General features: G+C 54.0%; 1 protein-coding gene across 1 annotated transcript; it reads right to left on the bottom strand.

Moving 5' to 3' along the window:
* Positions 1-434: 434 nt before the first annotated feature.
* Positions 435-26,440, bottom strand: RAB40B (RAB40B, member RAS oncogene family). The gene is made up of 6 exons (XM_047706836.1): positions 26,164-26,440; positions 6,286-6,346; positions 4,347-4,407; positions 3,623-3,700; positions 2,716-2,938; positions 435-1,443 (listed from the first exon to the last, which is right to left on the bottom strand). Exons 1-6 carry the CDS (start codon positions 26,330-26,332, stop codon positions 1,172-1,174), a joined length of 864 nt encoding a protein of 287 aa, XP_047562792.1. The 5' UTR covers positions 26,333-26,440; the 3' UTR covers positions 435-1,171.
* Positions 26,441-26,754: the final 314 nt, after the last annotated feature.

The following is a 26,754-nucleotide window of genomic DNA, read 5'->3' as shown; positions in this document are numbered from 1 at the left end:
CTAAAAATCTGTAAAGGCTAACAGGAACTGAGGACTCGGCAATTTCTCATTTTAGTTACTTTTTAAAGATTCCTCCTTGTACCCACCAGCTGCTGCAGAGAGATGCAGAGCAGCTACAGCCAGAGAAGTGAGACCCTGTGTGTGGCCATCTATGAGCCACTCGTGAGTAGTGATAAGGAACTTGTGGGATTGTCCGTTGGTCCGGGGTGCCTACCAGATCTGTGAGCACCCCAGGGGGTATCAAGAGCCCTGACTGCTGTTGTCCCCGACAGGCGTACCTTACAGGGTCACCCTTCACACTTCCTACTTCTGGCCACGGCCCTTCTTCCCAGGGAAGGAATCTGGACCAGCAGGTGCCATGTGATGGGCAATGAACCACGTGAAGTAAAGGACTAAGTGAACACACAGAATCGGAAAGAGCCAGCCCACCGTCCTACCAAGAAACAAGTGTACATTTTATTGTCGGGAAACATTTTCTTAAGTAACAGTGTCCACTTCTTTCCTTACTGAAACGGCTCCGGGTGATAATTTCCTTGCCGGTCTGGGTCTGTTGTGACTATGTTGTGGCCGTTGGACACAACAAGAGGTATCTTTGGCATTTTCTTCCCTTTGCTTCATAATTTGTGGAACATCTTGTACAAAAAATGTAGATTTACAGAAAAATATGCATATAAACACTTATTAATTCCCAAACATGGTAAATAACATAGCAAAACCTTGATCAGATCCGTGTTGGACCTGCCGGCACCGCCTCCGGGGACTCGCACTTTGCTGTGAAGAGGAGCTTTACAGAAAGGCCCTCTCGGCAGGTCGAGGACTGAGGTCTCTCCCGTTGCCTCCCAGAGTCCCTGGAGTCACACTCATCACACGCGTGTGGCCGCTCCTGGAAAAGCAGTCGTGTTGAGGACAAGCTGTGCTGCCGTCCTCCAGAGCGGAGCAGACGGCCCGTCCCCGGGACAACATTTAAACACACGTTTAAAACGAGAGCTTCATGCACGTCCACAGGGAAACGTCGGTCGGGCTGTGTTTCTGCCGCACGGAGCGGCTCGGTCACCGCGCGACCGGCAGGTGCTTCCCCAGGCCTGGGCCTGGGCCGGGCTCCCGCAGCCCTCCGTCCCGTCCCGTCCGTCCGCCCCGCGTGGGGCTGCTCCGCGTCGGTGCCGGGCCGTCTTCAGGAGACCTTACAGCTGTTCCGGGGGCAGCGCTTGGGCGGGCTCTGGGGCGGCCGGGCGGCCTTCACTTTGCGGAGGCCGCTCCTCTTGTGCACGGAGCTGGTGGCCAGCGAGTAGGAGCGGCCATGCATCATCCTGGCGTTGAGGCCGCTGGCCATGGAGAAGGACTTGAGGTGGCCTCTCAAGGCCATGGGCAGCGGCAGCTTGTCCACCAGGTGCACGGGCGTGCAGGACACCACTGCGCGGCAGCAGAGGTCCTGCAGGCTGAGCACTGCGGGGGAAGGGGACCGGGCTCAGCGCCTGCTGTCCCGGACGCCAGGACAGCCCGCTCACCTCCCCGCCTTCCTTCCCCAGGACTCGGGCCGCACTTTCCACCCACTGTGCCCACGCGTGGCCTGGGGCAGGGCCAGAGAAGGGCCACCCTGCTTTAGTCACCTGGGACTGGAGACCCCTGTCGTGTCTCTCTCCAGGCCCAAGAAGGGGGCGGACCTGGAGTGCAGACAGTGGCCGGTGAAGTCCTCCTACAGGACTTGCCCGGCTGCGGTTTCCGGTGAGACAGTGAGGGCGGCAGGCATGACCTTCCCAGCCACACCGCTGGCACCAGAAGCACGTGTGACCAGCTCACAGGGACACGCTCGAGAGTGCGGCTGAGAAGCGAATGCTTCAGTCTCATCCACACCGTCTCTCATGTTGTGCGTCAGGCCCCCCGGATGAAGCCCTCGGGGGCCCGAAGGGGGGCCATTCCCAGATGTCCCCACCACCACCCCAGAACCTAAGGGCTCAGGCCCGGGGGCTCCCAGCAGAGAGCTGTCTCCACACAGTGACCCTCGGCCGGGGGTGGCATGGACTCCCCGGGACACGTGGGGTTCCCACCGCAGGGCAGCGGGAGCACAGCACGCTGAACACCCCACCCCCCCGAGCAAAGGGCCCTGTCCAGGCTGGCGGTCGTGCTGATGTGGTGGAACCCTAACGGGGCAAAATCCAGTTCCGCTCCCTCAACCCTGCACTGCCCAATTCAATAACTAGATTTTGTCCTTTTTTCTTGTAATAGTCACGCACTGCCAGGTCCCTGTGAGGAAATCCGTGATGGCGAGGGTCACCGTAAAGGCCCCAACAAAGCAGACGAAATCCGAGGACCCAAGGCTTTGGAGGGATTCACACCAAGAGGCCGGGTTCTAGGGCACCAGCAATGCTCCACGCGCCTCTGCCTCTCAGGTCCCCTCTTTGCAAACAAAATGAGCTGAAAGTGAATCATTCCTGAGAGGATATGCTCTTCCCAAAACCGTGAGGTGACACCTGGCCAGCCGGCCCTGGTGGGGGTTCCTGCTCCATGGGCTGGTGCCGCCCCCCTCTCTGCACATATCCCCCCCAGCTCAGCCCACGTGCAGACCCAGAAAGGGCTCTGTGAGCTACAACAAAACTGTCCCTAGGGGTCCCTCTGTACTTAAATGCATTCACCCTGAGGACGGCCATGGCCGCACAAGGTGAGTCCTGGGGCGCAGGCCAGGGGCGGGGGCTCTGGGACGGCCTCCCGGCTGCCTACCCTTGCTCGGCCTCCAGAGCCGGTCCATCCCGTGCCGCAGCAGCACAGTCCTGGCCAGCTCCGTGAAGGACTCAGTGATGTTGAAGTTGCACAGAGGGCTGACCTCGAAGAAGGTGACGCCCAGCCGCTCCGCGTAGGCCTGCGCTTGCTCTGTGGGGACCTGCCGCTTGAAGGCCAAATGCAGGCGGTTCCCCACCAGGATTTTAGGGACGCCAGGGGCGTGCTGAAGGGCGAGACAAAGGCAAGGGGGTTACTTGGGCGAGCTTTTGGGGTTGCTGATGCCTTCGGTTATAGGGTCAGTGGCCTTCTCCCAAAGTTCATCCAGAACCTCAGGATGTGTCTTTATTGGAAACAGGACCTTTGCAGAGTGTAATCAGTTAAGACGAGGTCACTGGAGTGGGCCCTGAATCCAGTCCTTGCAAGAAGAGGACACAGAACTCACAGCGGGAAAGCCACGTGCCGGCAGAGGTAGGGACTAGGGTGATGGTCTACAGGCCAAGGACCACCGGCAGCCCCCTGAAGCTGGAGGAGGCCGGGCAAACCCTCCTCAAGAGCCTCTGGAGGGAACCAATCCTGCTGACGCTAGATTTTGGGCTTCTGGGCTCCAAACTGGGAGAGCGTACATTCCCGCTGTTTACGTCCACGCATAACCACAGGCTGCAGGAAATCAACACCATGCACGTGGTTCTGACCACATCGTGTCCACACTGGCAGCCCCAGGTGCAGGCAGCAGCCCACACAGCAGGTGGGCCATGGCTCCAAACCCTGGGGCTGGGCAGGGCTCCAGGTGAGGGCCCAGTCCTGTTCCGATAGGAGCACAGCCCCCATGTTGCTGAGGCCTCGTGTCCTGGTTCACATGCCCGACCCCCGCATGCCCACGTGGACGGTGCCTGGCACCATGTCGTACCTCGTCTATTTCCTTGATCCACCGGTCGATGCCATCAAAGGACCAGCGGTTTGCGATGTCATAGACTAGGATCACACCCTGGGGGAGAGACACCAAGCTTACCTGACGGTTCAGAGGTGGGCACAGGGACGGCGTTGGCCGGTGCGCGGGCCACTCCGTCCTCGACCACTTCACTCATTTTAACAGAAACATATTATATTTGCTTATCTACCAAATGTAGTAGTTAAATAAGTATTTCTAATGATGTTTCATGAGCTCATTACTCAACCCTGTGATGTCAAGGTGAGTTGGGGTCTGGCTCTCCGTCCCCCACAGTCACCAGCTGTTGTAGGGACCCGGGATGCAGAGGGACTGCAAGGATCACCTCCTCCCCAGGAGCATGCCCACCCGCCCGGAAAGTGCGTTCTCCTGAGCATGCACAGACACACACAAGCACATGAGCACAGGTGCACACACAGCCCACCACATGCACACGTGTGCACAGACACGCACAGACACGTGTGCACACATGGCCCACGTGCAGACACAGCATGTGCAGGCGTCCACGCACACGCACATTCCTGGTGCTGAGACAGGCTCACGCGCCCCGGCACCGCAGGGCGCGCCCCAGCCTCTCGCCCCAGCTCCTCTGTGAGCGGAACCGCCTTCTCCTCCAGGCAGCCGTCAGAGGACATTCCAAATGTGAGTTTCAGTCCGTTTGACTTCCTGGCTCAGGGGATGTTACCTGTGCGCCCCGAGAGTAGGAGCGGAATATGGTACAAAATCTTCCCTGCCCGGATGTATCCCTGGAAAAGACGTTAGGGCCAGTGAGAAGAAATCACTGCTTCTTCCCAACAACCAGGTGTGGAGCTCGAGAGCCACAGCGAGAACATTCTATCTGCCAGTCAGTGGCCGTCCCACTGCAGACACATCCCTGAGTTTATCAAAACAAGGAACTGACCCAGGGGTGCAGACACCTGGAACGACCGGGATGGAGCTCCAAGCATCCAAAATCAGGATTAAAAAAAAAAAAAAACCAACATTCCCGTGGGATGGATTCCAGCGGCCTGTTCTCATGGCCGTGGCTCTGAGCACTGGCGGGCGCTGATTCCCGGCATCTTTGGTCAGGACAGCACACCTCTGCATGGGCAATGAACACACCCACGCCCACAGGTGATCCCTTGGGGATGAGGGAGGGAAGGCAGGTCCAGGCCTATCCTCACTACAAACAGTGCAATTTCTCCCTTTTCTCCTGCAGGTAGTGACCTGCCCCTGCCTTCTGAGTCCCAGGGAGCCCCCTGAGGGAGGGCAGGGCCTGGGGCTCAGGAGGGCCCGAGGTGCTGAGAGGTGCTGACCGGTGTGGCCCAGGACATGGGAGGAGCTCCTCAGTGCTGAGGAGCAGATTGGGGGGGCGGGGGGACTCCCAGCACACGGAGTTTCAGCTCTGCAGGCAGATAGAAGTGGGCAGGGAGTCTGCGGGCAAGGAGACACAGGAGAGCAGCGCGGGCGTGAATCACAAGCTTTCAGGGGAGACTGGTGGCTGTCGTGAAGCGGGGCCATCCCTGGACATGGGGTGCTATGGATAGCGGCGGGGTGCGGCAGGGGCCATGAGGGGGTGGGCCTGCGATGGCTTTCATGAGGATGAGCCACCAGGAAGAAACGCACCATCAACGGACCTCTCGCTGCTCAGGGGAGACATGGGGCAACCTTTGGAGGCTGGGGCAAGCGTGGCTGTGAGTGGATCCTTCGGAGGGTCTCAGGGAGGGAGGGAGCCAGGACGAGATAAGCCCCAGGCCCACGGGCCTCAGGGCTGGGCGGAGGTTGTGAGGCAGAGCCCAGGAGTCTGAGGACAGCAAGTGAGAACTGGAGGCCCGAGGCTCGCTGACCCACAGCAGTGGGCAGCCCAGAGGACACAGGCTGCAGGGAGGCCTCAGCCACAACCTCAAACATCCGGGGTGGGGGGGCAGGCCATGGGAAAGGATGGGTGCTAAGGGACATTGTGGAGAAAGGCTCCCTGCTGACCACCCCCGGGAAGGGACAGGCGGGGATAGCAGGAGGACAGGCTTCCCCACATCCCGAGGCTCGTGTGGCTTGGGGCTTGGTTACACTTGGGCAGAGAGGAGGGCCATGCAGGTGGCCCAGGAGAAGGGATGACACGGGGACGGGAACAGTGGTCAGGCAAGTTGTGTGGGGTGGTCAAAGTGGGATATCCCAGTTCTCCTACTCCCCAGTGCCCCTGGAGCAGGGGGTGGGCAGAGGTCGGGGGGTGTGACCTGAATCTCAGAGCCAGGGCTGCCAGGTGGGGCCGTGAGAAAGAGACCAAGTCCATCCAGACCCCAGGAGAGGGCCTCTAGCTCCCAGCCTCCCATGCCTGCCATGGGTCTGTCCCCATCACCCTCATAGGCCCCTCCTGGAGCTGGGGAAGCAGAAGGTCTCAGTAAGGCCATGTTCTGGACAGACCCCCCAGGGACCCACCAAGGCCCCAGCGTTCCCTGCCATGGATGAAGCCTCGGTGGCCCAGACAAGCGGGTCACCACCTCCTGTGGGGCAGCCCAGCCCTGGGTCTGCTGGGCCGGGGGGGCGGTCCTCCCACAGGCGGTAAGGTGCACTCCAAGGGCCAAGAGAGCCTCTACCTCCAGGGACCGGCACGTCCTGCTGAGAGCCCGGGGTGGGCCCCGACTCACCAGAGCTGTAGCTTCACCCTCCGGCCGTCCAGCAGGATGGTGGTGGTCTTGTAGTCGATGCCTGTGGGAGGGGGTAGGCCAGCTTAAGTGTGGCTGGCCTCAAAGTTACTCTCAAGCAAATGGCACTAGAGAGGTGAACTCTCCTGGGGGAGAGAAAGGACTTCTCACCAGGGCAGAGTCACAGTTTTTGAGGTAGATGGACTAGACCTTGTTTTGGGTCTCCTTGGATTCGCATGGACCCTGCGCACCGGCCCCACTGCTCACTCCGTGGGGGCCTCCAACCTTTCTCTCCTCCCTTGGCACCAGCCACCTCAGCCCCAGGCCTCGGGCGGCTCCGGCTGCTGCCCGCTACCCCAGGCGTGGGAACACGGCCTCAGGCTTCGGCCCCTGGACTGTTTGGCATGAGGCCCCCCGTTTGCAGGCAGCTCTGAGCAGCCCCATGTCCGGCACCCTCATCTGTGCGACCCTCCCTCCCGCCCTGGGACTGCTCCCTCTGAGCTCTACTCTCAGGCTAAAACGCTGAGATCGTTCCCCCAAATTATCGCACTAAGAACGTAAAGTAAAATGTGTCGCATATAAAATGAGATAGGAAGCATTACCTCAACTAGGTAAAGAAAACACACGTGTTGTGTGTGTGTGTGGATGTGCGTGGAGGGGTGACGGGGGACCAGCCCCATGTTGCAACTGGAAATTTCTCGGTGGTGTTTACTTTGTTTATCCGAACCTTTCCCTAGTGTACGTTTCTTCAATGTGCATGCATTCTTTTCCTAAGATCAGAAGAAGCAATAAACATTTTTAAAAAGGAAAAATATTCCTCCCCATTCCATCAGAAACCAATTTTCTGCTTCTTTGAGAAATCAGTCCCGTGTCGACAGAGCAAGTCCCTAGAACGCTTCTGCCCTGTCTGTGGCCGAGCGGGTGTGCTCAGCGGGACCCGGGGAGGGAGAGGCCGAGAATGACACAGCGGCCGTGAAGTGGCAGAGAAAGCAAGAGAAGAGTCCTCCCATCCAAAAAACACACCCAACACAATTTATGATCACAAGGACCCAGCCAGGTTTTGGGGCGCTGGATTTAAGCCATTTTTAGACTTACTCAGGAATGTCTCTCAGAGCAAGCCCAGCCTTGGAAACATTCTGGGATGTGGCCAGACTTTAGATATCTTGACAAGGAAAGCAGGATTAGGAGTTACAGATCTAAAGGGCAATGGGCTCCTGGGGGTCAGACAGAAGAAGAGAGAGGAACCCCTACCTGGGGGCCTCACCCTGAGAAAGTCCTGGAACGGGTGTGAAATCTTACTTTCCACCAAAAGAAAACCCCCACAGCCACGGCTCAGAAGGAAACCCCCTGAATGCAGTCAAAGGAAGGAGCCATTCCCAATTAGCTTGGCTGTGCTCTCTTGAAGGATTTGCAGCACTTGGCCTTAGCGAACCCCCCACCCCGACACACCGTATTCATACACCCTCCTTTTCTTAAAGTAAGTCGAGGGCTATGCAGCATGCATGGCGGAAGGTGACAACAAATTTGCTTCGCGTTCTGAGGGCACACTGCCAAGGTTTTAGGGCAGAGCATAGATATTCTGGGAACTGCTTAGGTCAGTAGCTTTGGGCTCTGTGAAATTACTTTTTGGGGCGACCCACCAAGGGCTTCTTCACAGTCCTTTAAAATCCTACAGAACTATCTGGAAGGCAACTTCAAATGCCTGTATTCTTCCTTTTGCAGCGGTCAGCATTAGGCATATGTGATGTGAGACACACACGTGCAATAAAACAGGGTATAAATGCCTGTAATGGAACATGTGTACACACATATATTGAATGGAATATATAATACAGAATACAATGTATAATTACATAAGTAAAATATATACACATATAATTAAATATACATAAACACATGAAGACATATACAGAGAGCAACTTCAAAGTTAATTTTGGAAAATATCTAATTTTCCCCTGGGAACACTAAAGGTTTTATCCCATCTACGTAAAGGGAACCTATTTTCGAGTCTAGAAAGAATGTGGCTTCGGCACGTCCGTTTCCAGACAGTAGAAGAGCGTTCACAGGCTGGAGAGGTTTTTCATTTTTTTTTTTTTAAGATTTTGTTTATTTATTTGACACAGACAGAGATCACAAGTAGACAGAGAGGCAGGCAGAGAGAGAGCCGAAAGCAGGCTCCCTGCTGAGCAGAGAGCCCGATGCGGGACTAGATCCTAGGACCCTGGGATCATGACCTGAGCCAAAGGCAGAGGCTTAACCCACTGAGCCACCCAGGCGCCCTGAGGTTTTTCATTTTTAACCTTTAGGACATTAACTCACTGTTTGAATTGGGTTGGCGCCTTTGATTTACAAGGCTCCCTTATGTACCTTATTTTTTAGGTCCACAATAAAAACAAGTTTTCATAAATTTAAAAGAACTGATTCCTAATGGTCTTTTTAACTCCCCATAAGGGTTTTTTTCCAGTTTTTTTTTTTTTTTAATTTTAGTTAATCTCTACACCCAACACAGGGCTTGAACCCACAACCCTGTGATCAAGAGTCACGTGTTTCACCAACTGAGCCGGCCAGGCACCCCAAGCACCCTACGAGGTTTGGTTTTTTTTTTAAGATTTTATTTATTTATTTGACAGGCAGAGATCACAGGTAGGCAGAGAGGCAGGCAGAGAGAGAGGAGGAAGCAGGCTCCCCGCTGAGCAGAGAGCCCGATGCGGACCCTGAGACCATGACCTGAGCCGAAGGCAGAGGCTCAACCCACTGAGCCACCCAGGCGCCCCTACCCTATGAGTTTTTAAAACTATACTTGACTTTTGTTTTCATCACTCACAGATGCACATGATTTTAAGTGTCAGAAACTTAACATGGAAAACAACAGGACCCGATCCACACCCCCGCAGCACTGTGCACCCATTTTCATCTTCTGTGTACTTGTCTGCTTTGTATCTCCCAATCTGTAAGCAACAGGCTTATATTCCTATTTTCTGACTTTTCAGGGTTAGACATTAATCAGATTCCCACCGTGGAAAGTGAAAATGTAGTTCTCTTTCACCGACATGCTCCACATGTCTCTCTCTCTCTCCCCCTACACACTCACACACACACACACACACACACACACACACACACACACACAGAGTACAGTCATTTGTCGTCTTAGCTAGACTAATATCCAATTTTACATCAATACAACCAAGTAAACGCTATCTGCAGCTGGAACGTGTGTTCACTTGTCCTTCACATACAACTTTTTGTTTTTACTAGAGTTAAAAATTGCCTTTTGGGGGGCGCCTGGGTGGCTCAGTTGGTTGAGCAACTGCCTTCGGCTCGGGTCATGAACCTGGAGTCCCAGGATCGAGTTCCGCATCGGGCTCCCAGCTCCACGGGGAGTCTGCTTCTCTCTCTGACCTTCTCACCTCTCATGCTCTCTCTCGCTGTCTCTCTCTCAAAGAAATAAATAAAATCTTTTTAAAAAATTGCCTTTTTGTTTATTTGCTTAGTTTTCTCTGCATGTATCCCTAACATATCCTTCAAATCTCCTCCAGTTATCCAACCCTTCCCTTAGTGCTTCCAAACATGTGGGTCTTTCACCTTCTTGGCAGCATCTTCTCAAGCTTCTGTCCCACTCCCTTGCAGACTAGGACTATGCTGTCTTCCTGGCCCCTCTTTTCTCCTACTGTGGAATCCCACATCTCCCTTTCTTGGTTTACAACCTCATTTTTCTTCCTGAGAAGGGTGTGTGGAAGATAGTTTTTAAGACTTTGCATGTCTGTAATGTCTGTAGTCTGCACTCATTCTTCGTTGAGAGTGGATGGGCACACAACGGAAGTAGGAAATAATTTTTATTCAGAAATGTGCAGGTCTACCTAATGGAGTTCCTGCTGAGAAGTCAGATGTCACACTGATTCTTGATCCTTTGAAATGCAATCTGCTCTTTCCTCGTATAAGGTGTGGAGGGTCTTGGCCTTGGCCTCGTATGCTGCGATCTCATGCGTTATTATGGGACGTTTTCATCGTGGGGCTGCCTGCTCAACAGGCTCTTTCAATCTGATAATGCAAATCTTTGAATTCTGGGAAATTGTCTTGAATTATTCACTTTTTTCTTCCCGCTGGGGTTTTGTTCATAAGATGTTGGGCCTCCTGAACATACTTCATAATTTTCTTACTTTCCCTTACTTTGCATTTCTCTTTTTTTCTCAACATTCTGGAAAATGGTCTCAGTGTTATCTTTTATCCTTCCTTTGGAATTCTTATTTCTGCCATCACATTTTAAATTTCCAAGATCTTTATTGTTTTTGGATTTCTTTCTTTCTTTCTTTCAGATTTTATTTATTTATTTGACAGACAGAGAGAGACACCAAGAGAGGGAACACAAGCAGGGGGAGTGGGAGAGGAGGAGGGGCTTCCCGCTGAGCAGGGAGCCCGACACAGACCTCGATCCCAGGACCTCGGGGTCACGACCTGAGCTGAAGACAGATGCTTCACCACCACCGATGGAGACACCCAGGCACCCCTCAAATAAATAAATAAAATCTTTTTTTTAAAAATGGGTTTTTCTCTTTAAGTTGTGATTTTCTTTTTTTAAAAATATTTTATTTATTTGACAGAGAGAGAGATCATAAGTAGCAGAGAGGCAGGCAGAGAGAGAGGGGGAAGCAGGCTCCCTGCTGAGCAGAGAGTCCAATGAGGGCTTGATCCCAAGACCCTGGGATCATGACCCGAGCCGAAGGCAGAGGCTTCACCCACTGAGCCACCCAGGTGCCCAAGTTGTGATTTTCTAACTAAATCTCAAATTAGTGGACATCAATTTCAGAATTCAGCCTTTAGGGTCACTCAGAAGTTTTCTTATCTTTTGTTTGTTTTTCCCATAATCTTGCCCCCATTTTTTCATTTGCTCTTTTAATTTTTTCATTTAATTTCACATTTTCCTCCTGAAACTGCACTTCAGAAACGATAGCAAGGCCTGGTTTGGGGCAGTAAGGTGAACAGTTTGCTTTCTCTCATTTCAGTGCCCTGTTGTGTTGCTAAGCCTGTTTGCTCTGAAGATAGAAATTCACAGCTCAATCCCAGGACCCCGGGATCATGACCTGAGCCAAAGGCAGATGCTTAACAACTTAGCTACCCAGGCACCCCACTCTCTTTCTTTTTAAAAAAATATTTTATTTATTCATTTGAGAAAAAGAGAGAGCACATGAGGGAGGGAGGAGAGGCAGAAGGAGAGGGAAAAGCAGACTTCCTGCTGAGCAGAGGGCTCCATCCCAGGACCCTGAGATCACCACCCGAGCTGAAGGCAGACACTCAACCATCTGAGCCCCCAGGCGCCCCTGGATTGCTCTCTTTGGAGACTCTGCTTCTGGCCATGGCTGCACAGGTCCTACTGGACCAGTCCTCCTGCAGATAACAACTCTCAGTGACAGAAATAATCTAAAGACCAGTGACCCAAAAACACCAGAGAGTGACTGGCTGTGTGGGGAAGGGGTTCTCCCCCACTTTCTCCACTCTGGTGTCATACCTCGCAGCAATCATACGGTTCGGGTTCACCAGGGGGAAGAGGAGCTGGGACGTAAGCTAACGGATGGAAACACAGATGGGGGGAAAGAGCAGTAGAGAATCCAGGAAGGCTCAGGCACCAGGACCCAGGCTGGGCTCAGAGGAGACCTACCTTCCAACTGTCAGTCAGGTAAGGCCATAACCTCCTGTCTGCTGAAGCTGCTTGGAGCTTTGTTAAAACTCAACTTAGTTAACATAGAGTGTAGTACTGGCTTCGGGAGCAGAATTTAGTGATTCGTCCCTTACATACACTACCCAGTACTTATCCCACCAAGTGCCTGCTTTAATGCCTATCACCCATTTCGCACAGCCCCCCAGCCCTCCCCTCCAGCAGAACTCACTGTTCTCTACAGTTAAGAGTCTGTTATGCTTTGCTTCCCTCTCTGTTCTTATTTTATTTTCCTTCCCTTCCCCTATGTTCATCTGTCTTGTTTCTTAAATTCCCCATTAGTGAGATCATATGATAATTGTCTTTCTCTGACTGACTTATTCCAGTCAGCGTAATCCCCTCTAGTCCCACCCACTTTGTTGCAAATGACAAGACTTCATTCTTCTGGTGGCTGTGTGATATTCCATTATACACACACACGTGTGTGTGTAAACACACACTACGCACCTATATGTACACATGTGATACATAGATACATGCATGGCGCATATAATGGGATATAGTATATGTGTACACACACACACACACACACACACACCTTTATCAGGTTCTTTATCCATACATCAGTCAGTGGACATCTGGGCTCTTTCCATAGTTCGGCTACTGTGGACGTTGCTGTTATAAACACTGGGGTGCACGTGCCCTTTCAGATCACTACATTTGTATCTTTAGGGTAAATACCCAGTAGTGCAGTTGCTGGGTCGTAGGGTAACTCTATTTGCAACTTTTTGAGGAAGCTCCATACTGTTTTCCAGAGTGGCTGCACCAGCTTGCAATTCCCACCAACAGTGCAGGAGGGTTCCCCTTTCTCCGCATCCTCACCAGCATCTGTCGTTTCCTGACTGGTTAATTTTAGCCATTCTGACCGGTGTGAGGTGGGATCTCATCGTGGTTTTGACTTGTATTTCCCTGATGCTGAGTGATGGGGAGCACTTTCCCATGTGACTGTTGGCCATCTGGATGTCTTCTCTGCAGAAATGTCTGTTTGTGTCTTCTGCCCGTTTCTTAACTACATTATTTATTTTTTGGGTGCTAATTTTGATGAGTTCTTTATAGATTCTGAATATTAGTCCTCTATCCGCACTGCCATTTGCAAACATCTTCTCCCATCCTGTTGTCTGCCTTTTAGTTTTGATGAGTGTCTCCTTCACTGCGCAGAAGCTTTGATCTTGAGGAAGTCCCAATAGTTCATTTTTACCCTTGCTTCCCTTGCCTTTGGCGATGTTCCTAGGAAGAAATGGCTGTGGCTGAGGTCACGGAGGTTGCTGCCTGTGTTCTCCTCTAGGATCTGGATGGCTTCCTGTCTCACACTGAGGTCTTTCATCCATTTGGAGTCTGTTTTTGTGTGTGGTATCAGGAGATGGTCCAGTTTTGTTCTTCCGCACGTGGCTGTCCCGTGTTCCCAGCACCATTTGTTGAAGAGACTGACTTTTTTCCATCGGACGTTGTTCCCTGCTTTGCCACAGATGCGTTGACTGTAGAGCTGTGGGTCCATGTCCGGGCTCTGTTCCGTTCACTGGGTCTGTGTGTCCACTTCCGGGCCAGTACCAGGCTGCCGTCTGCAGCTGACTTTTTTGTTTGCACCAAAAGTGTCCAGTATCACAGAAAACCCACAAAGCACCGTGAATGGAGAGAGGAGCAGAGAATGTCTGACATACAAATCCTGGAAAAAGCTACAAAAGATACATTTCAACATCTTTCCAAAGCAAAGCGCAACGACCTGTGTCTCAGCACTGCACTAAGTGGACAAGCACTGAAAAGCTCGACCATCGGGACTTGCCCATCAGCCAGCCTGAGGCAGACTGAACTCAGTCACTGTGCAGCTGGTAGTTCCCTCCGCGGTGCAGACGAAGCTGCCCTCAGAGGGGCTGACCCTGACCACCGAGCCCCGGGAACGCACAACCCGTGGTCTCCACTGGGGCCTGCTCGTTGAGAGCAGCGACTGCCCACCTTCTCCAGCTCAGCTGTGTGCCCCTCGACCACCACGGGCGGCACCTCCCTCTCGCCCCGCGGTGGAGACTTCGGGATGGGACGAGGCAGGGCAAGCGGGGTGGGATGGGAGATCAGGCTGGAGGAAGCGCTGCTTCCTGTGTGACGTGTGCCTCGGTTTCTCCAGCTGGGGAAGGGGGGAGAGGGGATGGGTCAAAGCCACGGGGCCACACGGGTTCCCAACTGTGAAGGCCCCACAGGGAGGGGCTGTGTCCCAGTCCTGACAAGCAGCAATTTCCTCCTGCCCCCGTGCCTCGGTCTCCCTCGCCACCTGGAGGAACGCACCGGCCACGGCTGTTCACAGACCATGTGCCAACCGCCGGCGAGGCCTCACCTCGGAGAGAGCCTGGCCGCTCCCCGAGCACCGGTCTCCAGAGACGACCTCGCACACGGCTGCGCCTGCTGCTCACCAGCTCCGTTCCCCACCGCCCGCAGCTCCTCACAAACTTCCTCACCGCACCCTTGCTCTCATCCCTGCGCCGCTTCCTTTCTTCCCCACTCAGTGTGTGCTCTTCTCTCATTCAGTATCTCTCCGCCTCCCTGACGGGCTGCTGGCTGCGTCCGCTTCAGTCCATGAGAACCAGCTGATGTTAGAATGTCACGGTCAGGATCAAGAGGTGTAATTCTGTTCACTGCACGAAACGAATTCAACGAAAACCCTGTCCATCAAAATGCTAGAAAAACACGCGAAAGCTCCTAGAACAAAGCCTGCAGGATGCTCGTTGAGTCAGAATAACCGAGAGAGAGGAGATATAATCCTAGCCTTCTTAAAACAAAACGAGAAAAAAAGGAAGCGTCAGATGCCAAGCGCTCGCTCCACTTTTAGCTCCGCGTGAGGAACGGATAATTTAGCTCGGCTCACGCAGCACCTGCTTGTGTCTGTTTTACGGAGTGAGCGGGCGAAAATGTATGCCGTCATGTAGGAGAATTCTCTTCTGCTGTAAATACTGGTTAAAATCACTTGCGAACACGTTCATCTTCGAGCAGCTGACTTCTGAGAAATGTGTCCAATGCTGAATGAAAACATCAGAGAGCAGACCAGTGATCGCCAGAGGCCCGGAGGAGGGGTTTCCCTCTGCAAGTGGTGGCGGTTCGACAAAATTGTGGACGTACTAAATGCTACTTACTTACTTTAAAATGGTTCATTTTGGGGCACCCGGCTGGCTCATTGGAGTGTGTGACTCTCGATCTTGGGGTTGTGAGTTCAAGCCTCATGTTGTTGTAGACATTACTTAATGTTGTAGACATTACTTAAAAATAAAATCTTGAGGGGTGTCTGGGTGGCTCAGTGGGTTCAAGCCTCTGCCTTCGGCTCAGGTCATGATCTCAGGGTCCTGGGATCGAGCCCCACATTGGGCTCCCTGCTCAGCACAGAGCCTGCTTCCTCCTCTCTCTCTGCCTGCCTCTCTGCCTACTTGTGATCTCTGTCAAATAAATGAATAAAATCTTTAAAAAAAATAAAATATTGAAAAAATAAAAATAAAATGGTCATTTTATATTATGTGAATTTCACCCCAAAGAAATTGTATGCATGTGTGTCCTTCCCAGACCTGTCCTTCCCAGATCTGCTTGGCTCTTTGGATCAGAGGACAGTCTGCTAGACAATGCTGGGTGTCTCACAGGGCCAAGGGGAGGGTTTGGGGCGGGTGCCCTGCTGCACCCACAGCCACGGCCAGCACTGGCTCCTCGGGGCGCCCTTGCATTTCTGGATGCTCTAAAAGAAAGTCACATTCTAGACAGGGATCTGAACTGTGTTCATCACCTTTACACGAAGGGCACTACTGAAATTAACACCAACTCTCTCTCTGCAGATCTCCTTTTTGAAAAGCATGATCCCTGAATCCTTCTCTTTCCTCAATTTTCTCTTTGAAATGGCAAAGCAGTAGATTCAGGTGCCCCCAGGTGAGGGACAGTCCAGGGGCCTCCAGTCTCCTCATGGCCTGGCTGCCCCATCTTGTCCACGCAGCTCCCACTTCTAGCAGCCCTGAACTACTCATTCCCTACTGTGGGAGCTAAATCTTCCCACCTGCCCGGCAGGGACAGGACCACCATGCTACCTCGGCCCTGGGCACCCAGTGCTCTGTGCTGACCAGCCGCGTCCAGGAACACTGAGTTCTAAGGTGGGGCCCAGTGCCCCAGCATGAGTGAGATCAGGGCGTAGCCAAGAGGGTCTCTGGACCATTGTTTGGGTGTGGCCAGACAACAGCCCTCTTTCCAGAGGCCCAACACTTTCAAATCATGGGGCTCCCCTCACTGTGTCTCAGGGTCACCCCTGAACTTGGGACACTGCTGGAACATGGACTCAGACCACCACCAGGGTCTGGCAGGTCCGGCCAGCAGGGGCTCCTCCCTGCTCTACAGGCCTGACGCCCAGGAGACACAGCTGGGAAACCCTCACTGTCCCCCAGGGAAGGAATGGGGCAGCATCTCTGATGTTCAAGGGCACAGTTCTCAATGCTGTTGGCACCATTTTTGTAAAGCCCACTTCAGCCAGGGGCTGCCCACCTGGCCCATGAGGCACTGTGGGCTGAGGCCAACACCTCCTGTCTGGGACACTCTGCTCGCGTAGGCGGTCAGTTCAGTCAGCCAGCGGCACTGTATTCTAGCCCATTCCCACCCCCTGGGGCTGCAAGTGTCCCCAGAAGGAGCCCTGAGCCTCCCGGATCAGGCTCCTACCTCTGCAGCTGCAGAAGATGCAGTGAGAGGACGGCTTGGGGAAGGAGATGCCCTCCTCACTGGTCGTGCCCATGCCCAGCTGAGTGACTGCCCCACAGGCACAGTAAACCGTTCACCTGTCTGTGCTCCTAAAGACAGTTTAGGACGAACCACTGGGAATTAGGAGTCATCATCCCCACTCACCTGAGAGAGGCCAGGGGCCTTATTATACAGTAAATAACTATGGGGTCAGGCACGAAACTTCAGAGGGCGAGAGGTGCCTGTGTGTCACTATGGCTAGAGGGAGAGGAAGTGGGGGACCAGCCAGGGAGGGGAAAGGCACATGGGGGTCCCTCTGCTGAGCAGTTATCATCACAGGACAACCAGAAAACAGCCACACTGGCTTCCCTGAAAAGTGCATAGAAGCAGCAGACGTCTGGGTGGGTGGCAGCAGGGGCTCTGGGATGGACGCTGGGGGAGGCCACGTGGCTCTGCTGGGCACAGAGCACCCATGGCCCCAAGCTGCCTCCTAGGTTCGTGCTCAGCCAGGCCCTCACTGCCTATGGAAGCGGTGGGCGCCCTGAGTTGGGTCGCCAAGCCAGACACCTTTGTGAGCAGTTTCCTGTCTAAGGGAAGAGGGTTGTCCTTCTTCGGCTGGGCCAGCCCTGATGCCGCCGTCCTGCTCAGCTGGGAGGTACAGTGCGGACTCAGCCCAGCCTTGGCCAACATCATTACCAGCTGGGCCCTAAGCTCTAGGGCTGGGCAATTTTTCTCATAGAGGCCATGGCCACCCCAGAGACCACAGCAGGGCCTAGGTCACTCCCAGGCTTCCCCATGCCCAGTGGCACCTCCTTTGGGCCAAGTGTGATGAACCCAAGACAGTGTGGGAGGGAAGGATAGAGTCCCATGAGTCATCTCATCTGGCCCAGGAGGGCTGGGGCCAGCTCCTGGTGACCGCCACCTGCCAGGGGAAGAGCAGAGGCCAAGGGTGCTTAACCACTCAGGAGACAGAGCTCAATGGCAAGGACCATTCCCTCCCTCATTCATACCTCACACAATGGCAGCCACCAGCAGCTGGCCAGAAGATTCCCGGAAGGGTTCTCACTGGCAGCCTTGGTGGTGGCGGAGGGAGGGGGGGCAGCGTGGCCCTGCCCACACCTCAATTTCAGACCACTGGCCTTCAGAGCCAGGACAGAACAAGCATCCCATGTTGTTAGGCCCCCAGCTCTGGCTGTGTTACAGCTGCGTCCAGACACGGACATACGTCCAGCTGCGTTCCTGTACTGCGCCTCCAGTGCCCACCCCACCCAGTGCCCGCAAACAGCTCCGGGCCAGGTGCGGATGCCCAGCCTCACAGGATGGGTCCCAGGTCTGACGCCTCTGGCTTGGTCTCTCCCAGATGTCTAACCAGCATGACACTATTTAAACCCATGAGGCAATGGTCTACCTTCCAGAATGAACACATTGCTCTAGACTGGAAGAAATAGATTCTACTCCCAAATGAATTTTCTTAGTCTAAAAGAGAGTTTAAGGGGCTCCTGGGTGGCTCAGAGGGTTAAGCCTCTGCCTTCGGCCCAGGTCATGATCCCAGGGTCCTGGGATGGAGCCCCGCATCGGGCTCTCTGCTCAGCGGGAAGTCTGCTTCTCCCTCTCCACCTGCTCCTTTCTACTCTTGCTTGTGCTCTCTCTCTCTCACTCACTCTCAGTCTCTCAAATAAATAAATTTTTTTTAAAAAGAGAGAGAGAATTTAATGTTCTTCACATTTACCGATTTATTTTCCTTATTAATACCTTTCAGCCTTCTGTATTAGGGTTCGCTATAATTTAATATGCATATTTATGATTCTGCCTCTGTAAATTTCTTTTCCTTTCTAACCAAACAAAATGCCATGTGTCATGAGTCACAGTATTGTTCAAATCCACAAGCAATCTTGGCTGAGTCCCATTTCGGGGAAGTAAATCCATTAATTTTCGTCAGCAAGAGGAGAGGACACACAGCCCACATAACCCAAAAACAGCCTGAGGTTCACATTCAGCCAAGGAAGCCCCAGGACAGTGGTGATGACCTTCATGGCTCTCTGCCACCCCTTTATGGGACCATCTCCCAGGGGACGGCCATTGGCAGGTGGTTTCAGGCATGAAACTCAGGCGTCGTGGAGAGATCGGGAAGCCAGGCTGAGTCCCAGCTGGATCCTGCTGAGACAGGTGGCAGAGAGGTGGCTCCACGGGCCCAGGGCACCTGCCTTCTCCCACCGTGCGGGTCCAGCAGCATGGCAGCCTCCTGCTCTCCCCAGCAGCGTCTCCCAACACAGTCCCAAGTGAGTTCCCCATGAGCCAAGGACATGTGCTGGGCTGCTCGCGGCCTGGAGTCCAAACTCCGCTAAACAGACCTGAACTCCTGGAACGCGGGCCTGCTCAGGAAAACACGGACCACACGGCCAGCTTTCCGCCCTGGGGCTGGGGTCACTGGAAAGTCCGCGAAGGGCAACCATATGCTGTGAGCAAATGAAACCATCCGAGAGCCACACGAGTCGCTTGAGGTTGGATGAGTCTCTGCGCCCGACCAGAATGAAGAAGAGTCTGCTTCCTCACTGATACCCTCTTCAAAAGGTTCATACCTTAATCAGAGCCACAGAAATAATGCACACCGGGTCTGTGTATACGTGCGTGTGCTTACATACACAAGTACTGTGCACACGTGCGTGTGCTCTGCCTAGAGAGTGTGTTATGTAGACACGTGTCAAACACACTCGGATATGCAGTGTTCCTGACGTATATGACAGGCGAGCCCTGTTTTCTCTAAAATCTGTAGCTGGAAAGTCTCCCACCACGGGGAACGCGCCTCACCTCAGTGGCTGGCGGAGACCAGAAGGAAGAAGTGATCGTGAACCAGAAGACACGTGCCACAGAGGCTAGCCCTCCAGTCCCTGGGGGGGTGGGGAGGGTTGGGGCAGGCAGCACACCAGGAACCCAGGTGTTTACAAACAAAGGGGTAGTGACCTGCTCCCAGAAGCCCGAAGGGAAGCAGTGGGCGGCGCAGGCCAGCGTGGCCCAGTCCCCATCGCTGCAGCGGCTCCCACAGCCTGCAGACGCGCCAGGTCTCGGCTGGAATCTGGGGACAGCTCGGAGAGGAAAGCAAAAGCGAGGCCCTTCTGAGGACAGTGGCCCTGGAGACCTCGGTGCTGTCTCATGCAGTGACTGCCTTCCCGTGGTTTTGTTTGTGGATCTGATAAACCAACATCTCCGATGTTTTTAAGCCCCATCCCCTGGATATGGTGACTTCTTTCAGTTTTTGCTTATACACAAGTCCTTCTCTGAGGCTAATTAAGCTGAAGAAGCCAGGGAAGAAAGCATCAAACAAACTCTTAAAAAAAAAATCTCTTAATGGGAAATAAGCTCACAGCCTGCGATGGGAGCGATGGGCTCCATTGCCTCTAACCTTGCTGCTTCCCTCACCCCAAAAGGCCTGATCGAGGAGTAAGCTGGTGTGGCCAGCAAGACTAAGGCAGGACCAAGGTCATCATCCTGCAGCCACTGAGCCACCCAGAGCTAGTGACAGAGGACATGGTGGGTGCTTGGTGGGTCTCCAGCCAGAAGCTGACCCTCTGCCCAGCAGGAACCTGGCCTGGCTGGATCTGAGCCCCTCCTTGCCCATCACCCCAAATCAGGGTCACCCTGAGTTGGAGTAGAGGCTGGACGAAAGGGGCAGTCCCCACTGCAGGGAGGAGGTGCCACAGGACACGGGGAGGTAGAGCTTAAAGACTGGCTTTTAAGGAGAAAATCTGATACAAAGGCAGTTTTCTTATTGTCAAATACATGGAAGCACTTACGACATAGTTTAAAAAATGGATACATTGAAGAAAGTTACCATATGCTCTTGGTGACACCACGGGAGGTAAGGAAGTAGAAGAGGGTCTCCTTAAGGAATTACACTGTAAAGAACTAGAAAGGATTCACCGCCTCTCAATTCAAACTTGAACGTAATGGCTTTATAAATCGTGTTTTAAATCTTGAACTGGTTGCCAAGGGAAACTGCAGAGTAGCTGCAAAATCAGCAAATCCACCTCTCTCTGATGAAGGCAGAGGGAGGGGGGCGTGCATGGAGCTCCTGGCAGAACACTGGTCAAAGGCAAACAGAAAGGCAAAAAACCCCATAACAAGGTCACTAAGGAAAAGCATTTTGATGGTTCTCACAGGGAAGAAAAGCCACTGCTCTGAGCCAGAGGGGCCACGGAGCCAACCACACCATCCACACTCCGGCTCTCACTCACGCTGTGTAATCCTGAGAGAGTAACTCACCCTCTCTGGGCCTAATAACATAACCTACCTCAGGAGATGGTTCTTCTACACTCTCAATAAAAGGGGTGGGCAGTATTACTACCGGCCGTTAGCAGAAATGAAACATAGAAAGAAAGATAGGATTTTCCTGCTGGCAAAAGGAAGCTGGAGATGCAGCCAGGAGAAAGTAACCAGAAAACAGTCTCTTTGGGGAACAGTTGGGAGGCAAGAGATTGTAGAATTTACTGTCCGTTTCATCTACCTTCCTCTCCCCGCAATCAGAGGTGGAAAGGTAATTCCGTGCTGGAAACAACACCAGCTGGGCCAAGGGGAGAGACCCTCACCAGGGAACACAGAGGAGGAGCCCAGCAGGGGCCCAGACTTCACTCTCCTCACAGAGCTGAGCTGTCCAGGCCTTTCTCTCACCACTTTTACCTGGGAGAAGAGGCCGAACGAGGTACGAGGAAGGCTCCAGGGCCAAGAGGCCCAAAAGCGGGAGGTGGGTCCCTCAGCTATTCTGCATGCATATCACACTTGAACAAAAAGTTATAAGAGGAAAAAGAGACAAAGAACCCAACCTGAAAGGAAACAGGACCCAGGGACAGAAGGACGTTCATCCCAATTACTTCATGCAATGGAACAATTTAATGAGGTTGTCAAAATAAGAGACGTATTAATGAAATAAATTATTTAAAGAAAAATTTTAAAGATTTATTTATTTATTGGAGAAATACAGAAAGCACAAGCGGGAGGGGCAGAGGCAGAGAGAATCTCAAGCTGACTCCCCACTGAGCGTGGAGCCCAACATGGGGCTCGAACTCATTACCCTGAGATCAGGACCTGAGCGGACACAGAGTCAGATGCCCAACCATCTGTGCCACCAGATGCCCCATTTAAAGAAATTTTTGAAAGTTGTAAATGAGGGGCACCTGGGTGGCTCAGTTGGTTAAGCAACTGCCTTTGGCTCAGGTCATGATCCTGGAGTCCCGGGATCGAGTTCCGCATCGGGCTCCGAGCTCCACGGGGCGTCTGCTTCTCCCTCTGACCTTCTCCCCAACTCATGCTCTCTCTCTCAAATAAATAAATAAAACCTTTAAAAAAAAAAGAAAATTGTAAGTGAAAATTGTAAAAGTAAGGAAAAAATTGCAGAACACAGCAACATCATTTACTAAACTAACAAGTAAGTTAGAAACAGCTAGAAACAGTTTACTAAAATAAAAATTACCAACAAATAGGAAAGGCTTGAGGTGCCCACAGAAATTCAGAAGAGAGAGACAAAAAGGATGGCAGTAGTAGCATCACGGCGCCCCAAAGGTATCCACATTGTAATCTTCAGAATATGTGTCTCCAGGAGGTTATGGCAAAGGGGAGTGAAGGTTGCAGAAGGAATTAGGTTTGCTAGGTTTGCTAATCGGTTGACATTTTTTAAAAAGATTTTATTTATTTATTTGACAGAGATCACAAGCAGGCAGAGAGGCAGGCAGAGAGAGGGGGAAGCAGGCTTCCTGTGGTGCAGAAAGCCTGATGTGGGGCTCGATCCCAGGACCCTGAGATCATGACCTGAACCGAAGGCAGAGGCTTTAACCCACTGAGCCACCCAGGCACCCCTCGGTTGACCTTTAAGTACAGAGATTATCCTGCATTAACAAATGGGCCCAGCACCATCACAAGGGCTCCTAAAAGCAGAAGAGGGAGACTGAGTCAGGCTGGAGTGGTACAGCGTGAGATGGGCAGCTTCACCATTGCAGGAGGGCTCTAGAAGCTGGAAAAGGCAAGCAAAGCAGACTCACCACTGGCACCTCCAGAAAAGACACAGCCCTACCAACACCTCAGTTTCATCCCAGGGCTCGGTGGCCCTCCAGAACTGTCAGATAATAAATCTGTTTTAAGCCACTAAGTTCATGGCAATTTGCCCAGCAGCAATAGGAAAACTGACATAAACACCAATCAATCCACATTGTAATCCTCAGATGTTTTAGGGACATGAAATAAATTTCCCTGACATTAAATACAAAATCTACAAATTCAAAGAGTGCACCGTGTACCAGAAGTTCAACACCAAGCATCCAACTTTGAGACACGGTCCGCTTAAGCTGAGGGTCTCTGAAGAAAAGGCAACTCATCCACAAGGAGAGACTTTCTGACCTCAGGCTCCGAGGCAGCTCAGAGCGAGCGAGAGAGCCCAGTGGGGCCTCTGGGAGGAAGAAAGAACGTGTGGCCTAAGGATACATGCTAACCTGCGCGAGATACTGTTCACAGGTAAAGACAGTGCACAGACATTCTCAAACATGAACACACTCAGGAAATACTCATGACCCCTTCCTGGAGAATGGCCGGAAATGAAATGTAGCTAATTGGAGGGACAGCAAAATACAGAAGTCACAGACACAGCAGTGGTCAGCGCCGAAGCCAGGTAAACTTCTAAGACTGAAGGACTGCGGACACTGTACCCCCAAACTGGGGCAAAGTCAGAGCAACAGGGCATGCGCACTCGGAGTGGGGGGATGGAAACAGGAGGCTGGAAATGCCCTCCCCTTCTTCGAAGTATTATGAATAATAACAATACTGACCATGATTCCAACTTCTTATAGTCTCCTGAAAAGTGCCTTTTTAACCTAAATCCTCCCTCTGTGTTGAAGAAAAACCTTTAGAAGAAAGTGTTAACTAGTTGCTTGAACAAGTGCTCAGTTTGTGTATAAAAGAGAGTAACACAACAGAGGGTACCCAAGCCTCTGTTCAATCAACCGGACGCAGACTGTGCACGTTCCTGCCGTCTGTGCACGTCACTCGCCCACTGTAAGAAATCAGAACTCCAGCTTGTCCCCCCCAGGTGCACAGTTTTTAAAAGCAGGTGTGTGATTTGTTCAATGTCTCTTCCTCCACCCGCTGCACCCCTGACACTGGGGACCCTCTGCCCTCCTAAAGCTGAAGCCCCAGAGCCGAGCTGTCCAGCGGGGCTCTGCCACACCCCTCACAAACCAAGTGTCAGTCAGGTGTCGCTGCTGAGCACTTGAAATGCAGCTAATACGACCCTTTCATTTTATCTCATTTTCATTCCTTTAAATTAAAAAAAATCTCATGTGGCTGATGGCATCACCTTGAATAACACGGATCTGGAACTAGAGACACAATCCAAATATAATTTTCACAAGTCCCCTGGTGACTCTCGCCCTGGCAGCTTCAGGAAGAGCCCAGGTTCTTGGCATCAGTTCTCTAGAACCAACCAAAACTCTCCCAAACTTTCTCCCCACTCGCAAGCCTCCAATCTTTTTTATTTTTTTAAAGATTTTATTTATTTGTTTAACACAGAGAGAGAGATCACAAGCAGGCAGAGAGGCAGGCAGACAGAGAGGGTGAAGCAGGGGCTCATCCCAGGACCCTGAGATCATGACCTGAGCCGAAGGCACCCATCTTAAAGGCCTGTCCCAAGCCATTCCACTTAAGCTGCTCACATGCCTGCGCAGAAGCCACAGGCTCCCTCCCTCCACCAGCTCTGCAGACCGACTTTCTCTCTTTACATCGCTCACCCCCAAAGAGCCCACCTTGCTTCCGGCGGTAACATTCGCTCTACACCTCCTGCTGCTCTTGACTCAACCCAAGTTGATCCCCCAGGGAGTCCACTGGACCCAGAGCTTCCTTCTCTGCACTTTCCCCTCAGGTCCCCTGCTTCCTGCTCGGGGCAGAAGCACTCCTGGGCTGGCTTGAACATCAAGACTGGACTTCTGGGCTGCCCTCCTCCGTTTCTGGAGAGCCCAACCGCAAGCCCAGGAGGCAGGAAGGAGCAAGACCCTGAGCAGTCAGGTTTGCGCTGGAAGTGCGCCTGGAGCCCCTAACGTGACAGGGAAAAGGTGATCGCGGGCGAGGACCCTTCACAGCCACAGGACCTGACTCTTTTCCTGCCTGCTGGCCCAGCTTTCTGCCCACCTCACTTTCCTCTCCTCTCCCCTGCCCTTCTTTCCTTCCTAACGTCCACCCCATCTTGGGGCCTGCGGCCCTCAAATCGCAAACTTTAGGGACCCTCTGCCCACTGTCCTCAAGCTCTGAGTCCTCCGGCTCCACCCCGCCCCCGGAACCCACACTCCTTCACTTTCTATAGCGCTTCCCTTCCTCGCCCTCAGGCCACATTCTCATGGGTCATTTGGGTTTCTTGCCGTCCCGGGCCTTTTCGCCAGGATGAGGAGCCCCTTGGACCCGCCAGGAACCTCGGAGAACCTTCCGGACTAGTTCTCTTGCTTCCATTCACGCTCCCCTTCTATCTCGCCCACGCGCAGAGCCACCACCTGGGAGCCTCTGCTAGCTGCGCTCGGATCCCACGCGCCATTCCCTCCCGCCCCCTCCTTACCCCCCACGCATCCTTTCCAAACGCGTCGCACGCGCTAAGTGGTTCCTGGCTGGGCCCCGTCGCAGCAGCCCGGCTACCTCCTTCTCAAACTCCACCTGCGTGATCCGTGCGTTCCCCTCCGCCTCACCGTCATCGGGGTCAGTAGTACCCCAGCACCCTGCTCAGCCGCTAGCTCCCGCGGGAGGCGGACCTTGGTGAGACTATGGAGGACGCTCTGTGCTCCCCATGTGTGGAACTGGGGGTGCAGCGGGGGATTCCCTCCAAGCGCGCGCCCGACTCACGCAGAGGGGCGGGCGGTGAACCCAGCGCTCCTTGATCCGCGGCCCTTCGCATACTCCACAGTTTCTCCTCTCTGCGCCTGGTCGGGCTCGCTCCCAGTCCCTGCACCCCCAGCTCCTCGCCGCGCTACTCAGGTGCCTGCGTCCAGCTCCAAGGTGCCCACCGTGCGCTTCCTCTGGTCTCCCATGAACTCTCTGGCCCGCAGCGCCCTCCCCTGATCCCGGGTGCGCTCCCAGGCCCTCGGCTCGCTCCCCTGGTCCCCCCTTGCGCTCCCTGGCCCGCCGCGCCTTCCTCAGCCCCAGAGCGCTCCTCCCGCCCCTCTCCTCCCGGCCCACTGCGCGCTCCCCCGTGCGCTCCCTGTTCCTCCGCGCGCTCCCCGGGTCCCCTGTCAGCTGCCTGCCCCGCTGCGCGCCCCCTTGGTACCCCCGGAACTCCCCGGCCCGCCGCACACCCCCAGGCCCCGCCCCCACCACACCCCACCCCCAGGCCCCGCCCCCACCCACCCCACCCCCAGCTCGCCGCGCGCTCCCCCGTCCCCCCGGGCGCTCCCCGGGCCCCCTTGCGCTCCCCGAAGCCCATCGCGCGCTCCCTGGGCTCTGCTCGCCGGTCCTGGCCCCGCGCTCACCCGCCGGGTGGCCGTACGGGGACTCGGCTGCGCCATCCTGCAGACTCGCCAGGATCTCCCCTTTGCCCACGTCGCTGTCGCCCACCAGCAAGAACTTGAGCAGGAAGTCGTAAGCGCGGACAGGGCTGCCCAGGGTGCTCATCGTGCCGCCGCCGACGCCTGCGCCCATGCCCGGCTCGCCGGACGGCGCGGAGGCGGCGGCCGGCACCGAGGCACGAGCGGGCCCAGCCGTCCGCAGATCGCCGCGGGCCGGCGGCCCCCGAAGCTGACAGCGCGTAGCCCCGCCCCGGCCCGCCATTGGCGACCCGCAGTTGCTAGGGCGGCTGCGCACACTCATTGACTGAGCTGCCCGTCCATCTCCCTTTCGTCTCCGCCTCCAGGCCATGGTCCACCAGCCCCTGCCGGGAGGATCTGATCTTCGCCGCCATTGCCAGGTTGGGGGCGGGGACCAAAAGTGACGTTGTTGCGGCCACAGCCAGTGAGGTCCGTAGGCGGGTTGGGGCGGAGCCAGGGGGCGGGGTGCAGGGGCTGGGCTGGTTCTCGAACTGGGGCCTCGAAGCCGAGCCCGACCCGGGCGTGGGCCGGGCCGCA

This window comes from Lutra lutra, chromosome 16 (assembly GCF_902655055.1).
Source record: "Lutra lutra chromosome 16, mLutLut1.2, whole genome shotgun sequence".
Classification (NCBI taxonomy): domain Eukaryota; kingdom Metazoa; phylum Chordata; class Mammalia; order Carnivora; family Mustelidae; genus Lutra; species Lutra lutra.
Note: the sequence above shows the minus strand (reverse complement) of the source record. Positions and strands in the feature narration are given on the sequence as shown.

Coding starts and splice junctions, on each gene's coding strand:
- RAB40B (XM_047706836.1), bottom strand. CDS start 26,332: ATGGGCGCAGGCGTCGGCGGCGGCACGATGAGCACCCTGGGCAGCCCT. Junction 3,701..4,346: donor CCTACTCTCGGGGCGCACAG/GTAACATCCCCT, acceptor TCTCTCCCCCAG/GGTGTGATCCTAGTCTATGA. Junction 1,444..2,715: donor GCTCTGGAGGCCGAGCAAGG/GTAGGCAGCCGG, acceptor CTTCCCCCGCAG/TGCTCAGCCTGCAGGACCTC.